Here is a 10,000-nt window from a genome sequence, read left to right on the forward strand (position 1 = left end):
TGAAAGTTGGTCAGTCTAGTGTCCTTGAGGAAAACTAATTCAGAAAAAGATTTTCCCAAAAGAATCAAATCTATGTTCTTTACCATTTTCCTCCCAATGAAAAAAAAAAATAATTTGGATTATTTTTCTTGTTCTTTTGTTGCGAATTACGAATGGAATATTATATAACTATATTTTTTTAAAGAAAAATTTATCCTTTCACTGCAGTAAGTACATAATAACCGTAAGTCTTCTTGCCACAAAATTCGTCTTGAAATGCGTAATATTGCAGATCATATATCTGAGAGGTCTTTTCCGAGTGAGGATCAGTAAGTCTACTCTGATGATCTCAGAAAGGTGTAACATTGAAATTGAGTCAAATATGTTGGTTGGCAGCCTGTTTAAAGAAAAGTGCGTTAAGTCGCCGAGGCAAACACTAATTGCTTATTACTCAAAGATCACCTTTGATTTACAGATTCCATTGTTGAATATGGTACTGACTGATAATTACCGAAGGCAAATATCATTCGCTTAATTTTATGGAGAATTTCTCTATCACACAGTGACTGTCCTTAGATAATGAAACGATATCTTTTATAAAGAAAACTTTTTTTTAGAATGTTATGGTAAAATAGGTGCATTTGGATCAGTATTATATTTCAGATAATCCATCTCTTCCTCTCATAAGTTTTCAGTAAAGAAAAAAATTGTCTGAAGACTTTCAGAACACCCTCAACGCCATAATCTATTTCCACTGCATCTTATTCTACACGTCGAACCTGTCAACATAATAGATAATACAAAGCTAAATAACTTACTCTCACTTCGAAGGCAAAACACCAATAAACCACAGAAATGCTCTGTGTCCTTTGAATCTGAGGCCGAGAGAGAACTCTGCACTAATTATTATTATTACATTATTAATATTATGCCACATATTAACATTATTATTATTAAAAACTTATAGCAGTGACGAGTCATTGAAATGGTGAAGAAATTGCGTCATACATTCAAAAGACTCTTTTTAATGTAAATATGTATTAGAAATATGAATACAAAACGAGAGCTTTCGAGATCCTGATCAATTCTCCCTTTCGATCTTGCTAAAACACTAAAGCATTCATAGAAGTAAAAACTTTTGAAAAAAGTCGAAAACGTGCTGTTGACAGAAGAAAAAACGACCGTAATTTGAAGATGGCCAATTCTGTAGTTCAGGTAACACCACCGTTTCCGCAGAGACAGCTAGCCAAGATCTGGTATGAACAGGTCTCGTACCCCATGTGCTGATGTCACGAAACCCGGTCCCGCGCTTCTCACTATTCACGCGAATGTCATCCAGTGGACGCCAAGATCTTGATGGACGCGAAGCAAATATTTTCCATGTCTTGATAGGCAGACATAATGCCGATAACTGTGCCTTTTACGGCTGCAATAACTGCCAGCAACAAGAGGAAAGGGGATTAGCTTTTCAGTTTCCCGAACGATAAAGAAACAAGGGTAAAATGATAATTGCATGCAAGTTATTAATCTGGATTAACACCAAAATGTCCCCTCATTTGCTCTTCGCATTTTAAAGATGATGATTTAAAGACGAATTGAAATCCGCCTTCTTAATGTTTCGAAAAAACAGTTGAAGAATGATGCCGTGCCTTCAGTTTGTCTGCATAAAGGTACTGTATGATAGCTACCATGCATTGCATTGCCAGTGACAGTATGTTGGTAAGATAGGAGTAGTCCAATTTTGGTAGCCATTTTCCTGATATTTTGCACCAGTGTCAGCATCGTTTTAGGTTTACCAGGAAACATTTTATTCAAAACAAGAATTATCTATATATTTCGAATGTTTAATACCTACAATTGCAGAAAAGCAGTCTCTTTTTACAATTGTCTGAAATAAATATTCAGTTAGGCCTACGTCTGGGAAGCAACTCGTAAATGATTTCATAATCTATTAACCATGAGTTGCCAAAATATTATAATTCCTTGTTTAACACTTATGACACTTTTTTTTTTTAATGAAACAGGTAATGTCTGTGCATATTGTCAGAAATAAATATCCAGTTAGCCTACGTCAGAAAGCAACCTGAGTATATATAAACAACACCCACACATGCATAGGTAAATGAACTGGTTTTCTAGATAGGACATTTAATAATACAAGGATTACTGATATTTCAGGCATAATAGCAGCAAGTTCTGGAAGAGAAGGTAGGGCAACTAAGCGTAGCAGAAAGAGGGAAATAGGCGAACTGCTTTGTGATGGAAATGAAACTTTAGCAGGTGGAGAAAGCTGGGCTTCAGTTTCAGGAGATAATGATAACTACGGAAATGGAGAACTTTCTCAACAGGAACTGAAACAACGGATACAAACTTTAGAAAGAGAGAATAAGCAATTGAGAGAAACAATGAATTTGACATGATTAGAAGCTAGAGCGTATCTTAATGCCTATGTTTAGTAAAACACAAATTCAAGCTTTGATTAGCCAAAACAGCCTTAAGTGGACAGATGACAGACATCCAAAGCATTATGTGTTTCTGCAAGCAGCAGTTCATGGTGAAACACTCAGGGAAGGAAAAGGGTGTATCGATACGCTGGCATCTGAGCTTCAGTTGGCAGTGAAAGATTTACCAAGTGAAATTGTAATTTATTTTGCATGAATAAGTATTTTTTCAGAATGAGGCTTAACAGACATATTAAGAGAAGCAGATGTAGCCTAAGTATCTAGAACTAGAGTAAAGAAATGAAAGAAATCATGTAAAAAATTTTTCATGTAATACAAACGCATGAACATGCAAATCTGGTATGTCATGCTATTTTGGAGGTTTATAATTATATACCACATGAAGCACCAATTGATTTAGTTATGTTTATAAACAAATATTAAAAGGACAAAAAAATCTTTTCAATCGATCCTTGTTAAAAATTCCGAGTATTTTGATCAAAGTCACATAAAAACTTTATGCGCCAGTTGGTAGTTGTCGTGGAGAGGAGGACTGACCGGAAGAGATGACGTCATCACCTCGCGGGAGCATGAGACCTGTTTCTTCTAGATCTTGCAGCTAGCCTCCTCGAGCGTTCATGGGGAGTCATCCAATGGGTCACCTGTTTTGTTTTATATATCTCAAATATATTTTTACATTTACACCATTGTTGATTTCTTCACCATCACATTCACCATTATTATTATTATTATTATTATTATTATTATTATTATTATTATTATTATTATTATTATTCAGGCAATGAACCCTATTCATATGGAACAAGAACAAGCCCAAAGAGGCCATTAACCTGAAATTCAAGCTTTCAAAGAATATGGTGTTCAATAGAAAGGTGTAACTGAAGGTAATAGGAAATACAGGAAGAAGAGATTAGGTATTAGAAAAGAAAACATAAATTAACGAATTGATAAATAGAAAAAATGTAACTATATTATTAAAATACAAAAATTGCTTTAGGGTAGTAATGCTTTGCATCTTCTCTGGAACTTCTGAGTTTCCAACTGCACAACATCCTCAGAAGACTGTCCTGTGATCATGACCCAATTCTTTTTGTATTTTCTATGAAGAGCAACTTCAGCATGGAATTGAATTAATTGCTATTTATGGTTGCCATAGCTGAAGTTCTGTTGAAAATACTGATTACCAAGTTGTAGTTGTTTGTTTGTTTTTTTTTTTTTCTATGTAACTTTGATCATAATATGCGAAAGTTTTGTCTAGGTGAGAAAGTGCTTACCACAACCTCTCTCTTCATTGTCACTCTTTCTCTCTTTACCTCGCCGTTTTCTCTCTCTCTCTCTCTCTCTCTCTCTCTCTCTCTCTCTCTCTCTCCTCCTCCTCCTCCTCCTCCTCCTCCTCCTCCCTCCTCCTCCTCCTCCTCCTCCTCCTCCTCCTCCTCGTCCATCCTTATTGGAAATTGACCATAGAATTTCACTCCAAAGCAGGATGACTTTGTCAGACATTTTTTTGTCGGAGACCAAAACTTTAAACTTTTATTTCTTCGTTAAAATGCAAATCCACCTTTATCAGATAAAGTCCCCCTCCTTTACCCATTCCAGCAGCTTACCTGTCTGTTCCCTGTGGCCTGCAGTTTGACATTTCGGGAAGAATGTCCCAATCAGTGAGCCGAAGAACCCAACCTCACTTTTCCTTTCGATGTCGACCTGAGTCCTAGGCTAAAAAGACACTACTTGTGCTTTACTGCTTTGTCATCAAAAGATAAAGTTTTGTAAAGGGGCAGAGGAATAGGGAGGGACGTGTAAATCAAAGAGGCGTTTACTGGGAAGACAAAGGAGGCAAAGGAGAGCTTCGTTTGCGGCCAAGCAAACGAAAAAGGACGAATATTTTAAGCCATTTTTGTCTCAGAAATGACCAAAAGGGAGCCACTTCCACCTGTTCGTTAAATTTTGCAAGTTTATCACACGCGTTATTCATCCTCAGGAGATAAAATATGAATTTATTAATGATGAATAAATATCTATGATTCATGCTGACCCACCCTGACCCCTCATTGGATGAAGGACTGACCTCTGAAAGGTCAAAAAGAGAGGTCACGGGCCTATTCACCATTTCATTGACGTCCATACACAGAGAAGGTCACGCCGTCTACGATCAGAATATTTTCAAAAAATTTCATATCTTAACACTTAAATGCGACCAAGAACTTAAATAACAAGAAGAAACCTCACAGATATGTTCTCCTAGCGCAGGTGCGCGCATGAGCGCTCTTGTGCATGGAAATCCACACGAACAAAATTTTTAATAAGTTTTTTGTGCTTCGAAATAAGGCTTTACTATGACTAAGATAATGTTGAGACTTCGGGGGGAAGCTTTTAAAAATGTTGGAAATTTTGGGGTTAATTGTGGGAAATAAATGTGGTAAATGCTTTGAATAGGCTGAGGATGGATGTGGGACGAATTTTTGCTAAGTTTTACAAAAGAATTTGCGGAAAATTAAGAAAAGCAGACAAAATTAACTGTCAATGTCAAACTTGACCAAACTCACCTCACTAGGCCTAGTTCCCTTGATAATTTTTATAAATATATTTCGACATTTTTCATGAATTATGTACATGGTAGCTACTCAAATGTAGTGGATAGCAACAACGATTGTTAATTTTAATAACATAAGAAAGGCAATTCGCTAAGAAAACACATTTATCTAGATACACCCAGATACTTTATTTTACTTTTTAAAAGTATATATATAAACACTTTCGGTATCAATAAACATCTATAAATAAGACAGATAGAAGCTGTGGAATAAAACCGTTCAGAGTTTGAGTTAAATCTTAGCTATAAGTTAGAGATGAATTATTCAAGGGTCGTTCTAAGCATAAAAAACCAAACTTCCGTCATTTTTAGGCCCACCACAATCAAGTACTCAAAGTCAAAGGTGGAAGGTTAAACCATAATCATATAACTGGGAGCGCCAAGTCGTTTCCATCTTCGTCGCAGTTTAATCAGGGTCTGTGGATAAAGCTAAACCGCTCAGCAGCAGAGGGTTTAACCGTAGGTGTGGCTCCTCCTCTCGCAGATGATAGGCTTGAGGTGGTGGCATGCCACATCGTGCCAGGTGATGCCGTCCTGGTAGAAGTAGTTCAGCACGGCGAGGCAGAACTCCTTCCCGTCCTCCCTGTTGTCCGGCTGAGGGATGCCGGCGCTGTAGGGGTAGATGCAAAAAGAGACAGTTAGCCGCAAGTCTGGAACACCACCCTAGGCTTACCATGCTATGGCATTGCTATGGTGAAGGAACGCTACCATTGGCCTACCTCACTATGGTGCAGGAATGCCACTACATCCCTGTGGTGTCAGATCGCCACCCTAGGCCTAATACACCATATATTTGACACCAAACCACCAAGGCACAGTCAGGTGCTAGCTGACCTTAGATCAGGGGTTTCCAGGGTGTTCACAGCCATTTTAAGGGGCTTGTGAACCCTTAAAGGGTTTGTAGTAGTAAGGGCATTTTTAAAGGGGTTTGAAGTAGAATAGGGTTTTTAGGGGGTTACTTTAATGAGCCCTTAAGGGGTTTGAAGTAGTATGGGGGATTTAAGGAGTTAATTAGATGAACCCCTAAGGGGGTTTTAAAGTAGTATGGAGATTTAAGGGGTAACTTAAATGAACCCCTAAGGGGGTTTGAAGTAGTAAGGGGGATTTAAGGGGTTAAGGGTTTTGAAAAACCAAGGGGTTTTTAAAGGTTTACTTAGACGAACCCCTAAGGGGTTTGAAAAAACAAGGGAGAGGGATTTAAAGGGGTTGCTTCATAAAACATCAGTTCACAGATGAATCTAATAAGTAGTGATGTTTTTAAGGCAATTACAAATGCTATAAACTAATAAGTAATAAATCACTTTATTCCAAGTTACTTTATTACTTTAAACTTTATTAATTAATTTAAATTTTATTTTATTGATATAGGTAACTCACTCACCCTCCAGTATAGGACCAGTCAAGACCTTCGAATGGGGCGCCGGAGGCCCACTTCCACCCGTATCCTTCGAAACTGCCTCCGGTCCAGATGTACTCCAGCTTATCTGTGAAGAAGAAGAGGATGGATTATTATTAAAGTCTGAAATGGATCCGGAAAACTTAAGACTTGAGTGAGACTTCAAAGTCTTGCTGATTTCAGATCCAGAAGATGTGAGACTAGACTAAGGAACAATAAGAATTAAAATTGTGCAGCTTGGTAACTCAGATGCAGAAGATATAGGACTGAAGTCTTGCGTAACTTAAGATCCAGAAGATATAAGTGTAAAGTCTCGCTAACTCAAGATCCAGAAAATATAAGTTTAAAGTCTCGCTAACTCAAGATCCAGAAGATATATGTTTAAAGTCTTGCTAACTCAAGATCCAGAAGATACGAGTTTAAAGCCTTGCTAACTCAAGATCCAGAAGATATAAGTTTAAAGTCTCGCTAACTCAAGATCCAGAAGATATAAGTTTAAAGCCTCACTAACTCAAGATCCAGAAGATATAAGTTTAAAGCCTTGCTATCTCAAGATCCAGAAGATATAAGTTTAAAGCCTCGCTAACTCAAAATCCAGAAGATATAAGTTTAAAGTCTCGCTAACTGAAGATCCAGAAGATATAAGTTTAAAGTCTCAAGAACTGAAGATCCAGAAGATATAAGTTTAAAGTCTCACCCTCAAGATCCAGAAGATATAAGTTTAAAGCCTTTCAAGATCCAGAAGATATATGTTTAAAGCCTCGCTAACTCAAGATCCAGAAGATATAAGTTTAAAGTCTCGCTAACTGAAGATCCAGAAGATATAAGTTTAAAGTCTCGCTAACTGAAGATCCAGAAGATATAAGTTTAAAGTCTCGCTAACTGAAGATCCAGAAGATATAAGTTTAAAGTCTCGCTAACTGAAGATCTAGAAGATATATCCAGAAGATATAAGTTTAAAGCCTCGCTAACTCAAGATCCAGAAGATATAAGTTTAAAGTCTCGTTAACTGAAGATCCAGAAGATATAAGTTTAAAGTCTCGCTAACTGAAGATCCAAAAGATATAAGTTTAAAGTCTCGCTAACTGAAGATCCAGAAGATATATTTAAAGCCTTGCTTTCCAGAAGATATAAGTTTAAAGTCTCGCTAACTCAAGATCCAGAAGATATAAGTTTAAAGCCTCACTAACTCAAGATCCAGAAGATATAAGTTTAAAGTTTAAAGCCTCGCTAACTCAAAATCCAGAAGATATAAGTTTAAAGTCTCGCTAACTGAAGATCCAGAAGATATAAGTTTAAAGTCTCGCTAACTGAAGATCCAGAAGATATAAGTTTAAAGTCTCGCTAACTCAAGATCCAGAAGATATAAGTTTAAAGCCTCGCTATCTCAAGATCCAGAAGATATATGTTTAAAGCCTCGCTAACTCAAGATCCAGAAGATATAAGTTTAAAGTCTCGCTAACTGAAGATCCAGAAGATATAAGTTTAAAGTCTCAACTGAAGATCCAGAAGATAAAGATATAAGATCCAGAAGATATAAGTTTAAAGTCTCGCTAACTGAAGATCTAAGATCCAGAAGATATAAGTTTAAAAAAGTCTCGTTAACTGAAGATCCAGAAGATATAAGTTTAAAGTCTCAAGATCCAAAAGATATAAGTTTAAAGTCTCGCTAACTGAAGATCCAGAAGATATAAGTTTAAAGCCTTGCTAACTCAAGATCCAGAAGATATAAGTTTAAAGTCTCGCTAACTCAAGATCCAGAAGATATAAGTTTAAAGCCTCACTAACTCAAGATCCAGAAGATATAAGTTTAAAGCCTTGCTATCTCAAGATCCAGAAGATATAAGTTTAAAGCCTAGCTAACTCAAAATCCAGAAGATATAAGTTTAAAGTCTCGCTAACTGAAGATCCAGAAGATATAAGTTTAAAGTCTCTAACTGAAGATCCAGAAGATCCAGAAGAAGATATAGTTTAAAGTCTCGCTAACTCAAGATCCAGAAGATATATGTTTAAAGCCTCGCTAACTCAAGATCCAGAAGATATAAGTTTAAAGCCTTGCTATCTCAAGATCCAGAAGATATATGTTTAAAGCCTAGCTAACTCAAAATCCAGAAGATATAAGTTTAAAGTCTCGCTAACTGAAGATCCAGAAGATATAACTTTAAAGTCTCGCTAACTGAAGATCCAGAAGATATAAGTTTAAAGTCTCACTAACTCAAGATCCAGAAGATATAAGTTTAAAGTCTCGCTAACTCATGATCCAGAAGATTTAAGAGTAAAGTCTTGTGTAACTTAGACCCAGGTGACATAGGACTAAAGTCTCGCTTAACTGAGATCCGTAAGATATAGGACTACAGTCTGAAGTAACTCTAGATCCAAAAGATAGAGGCCTAAACCATTACACATCTCTCTCTCTCTCTCTCACCTCCACCGATGATGCTGTCGATGAACTTGTCTTCGTCGCAGGTTTCGATGCTGACGCCGTACCACCCAGGACCCAGCTTGGCACAGTAGTGGTTGGCAGCACCCCACTCGTACTTCTGGCCACCATCATGGCGCCAGGAGAAGTGGTAGTCGCTGCCTCCGTACGAGTCGTCGACCTGAAGAGGGGATGGGATTTGTAGGACGAGTTAATCCCCCACTGTACTGATCAATCGTTAATCCGTTATCATTCCTTAATAACTGGCTGTTACTTCTATGTCTAAAACTTCGGTTAATTCATTATCAATTGTTTGCTGTGTGAATCACTTTATTAATCCAGAGTTAAGCATCAGTAATTACATGTCACTCCTTCAGTGAATATAACTTCTATTAATCCATTATCAATCCTCAATAATCATGCTATTAATCCTTTATCAGTCCTCAGTAATCATCTGTCACTTCCTTCAGTAAAAACTTTTATTAATCCATTATTAATCCTCAATAATCACTTGTCACTCCTTCAGGAAAACCTTCTATTAATCCATTATCAATCCTCAATAATCATCTGTCCTCCATCAGTAATCACTTCCATTAATCCAATATTAATTATCAGTCATTTGTCACTCCTTCATTAAATACTTCCATTAATTCATTGTTAATCCTCAGTAATCATCTGTAACTGCTGTATTTAAAACTTCTGTTAATCTATTATCAATCCCGAGTAATCGTCTGTCCCTCCTTCAGTAAAGACACCAATAAATCCACAATAAATCCTCAGTCCTCCATTACTAATCACTAGTAATCATTTGTCCCTCCTTCAGTAAACGCTCCCATTAATCCATTATCAATCCTCAACAACCTTCCAGACCTACCAGCCCACCGCCTAATCCTCCGCCGTGCGAAACCACTTGCACTGGTTTAAATCCTCCTCCTCCTCCTCCTCCGTGGATTGGCCTGGATCCTCCGGCGGGCGCCGCGTAGAATCCTCCCGGGGGAGTATAGGAGGGCCGGCTGCCGTAGATTTGGGCGGTCGCCATAGCTGTGACGAATGCTAACACGAAGACTGCCTTCATCTGGTATGAGGTAGAGGAAACGATTAATTGAGAGAGAGAGAGTATTGACTAATATGCAGGTGCAGGTTTTAAGGCAATG

At 37.4% G+C, this 10,000-nt stretch overlaps 2 protein-coding genes across 2 annotated transcripts in view; one reads left to right on the top strand and one right to left on the bottom strand.

The window, feature by feature from the left end:
• The window catches only part of Ogg1 (8-oxoguanine DNA glycosylase), a 510,811-nt gene that overhangs the window by 381,242 nt on the left and 119,569 nt on the right, over nt 1-10,000 (top strand). The window lies entirely within an intron of this gene.
• LOC136854804 (lectin-like) lies at nt 5,210-9,921 on the bottom strand. Its single transcript, XM_067131359.1, has 4 exons — nt 9,721-9,921; nt 8,853-9,027; nt 6,413-6,515; nt 5,210-5,641 (listed from the first exon to the last, which is right to left on the bottom strand). The coding sequence occupies exons 1-4, from the start codon at nt 9,919-9,921 to the stop codon at nt 5,485-5,487; spliced, it is 636 nt and encodes a 211-aa protein (XP_066987460.1). The 3' UTR covers nt 5,210-5,484.

Source organism: Macrobrachium rosenbergii, chromosome 30 (genome assembly GCF_040412425.1).
Source record: "Macrobrachium rosenbergii isolate ZJJX-2024 chromosome 30, ASM4041242v1, whole genome shotgun sequence".
NCBI lineage: Eukaryota > Metazoa > Arthropoda > Malacostraca > Decapoda > Palaemonidae > Macrobrachium > Macrobrachium rosenbergii.

Coding starts and splice junctions, on each gene's coding strand:
- LOC136854804 (XM_067131359.1), bottom strand. CDS start 9,921: ATGAAGGCAGTCTTCGTGTTAGCATTCGTCACAGCTATGGCGACCGCC. Junction 6,516..8,852: donor CGACAGCATCATCGGTGGAG/GTGAGAGAGAGA, acceptor TCTTCTTCACAG/ATAAGCTGGAGTACATCTGG. Junction 5,642..6,412: donor GACTGGTCCTATACTGGAGG/GTGAGTGAGTTA, acceptor CTACCCCTACAG/CGCCGGCATCCCTCAGCCGG.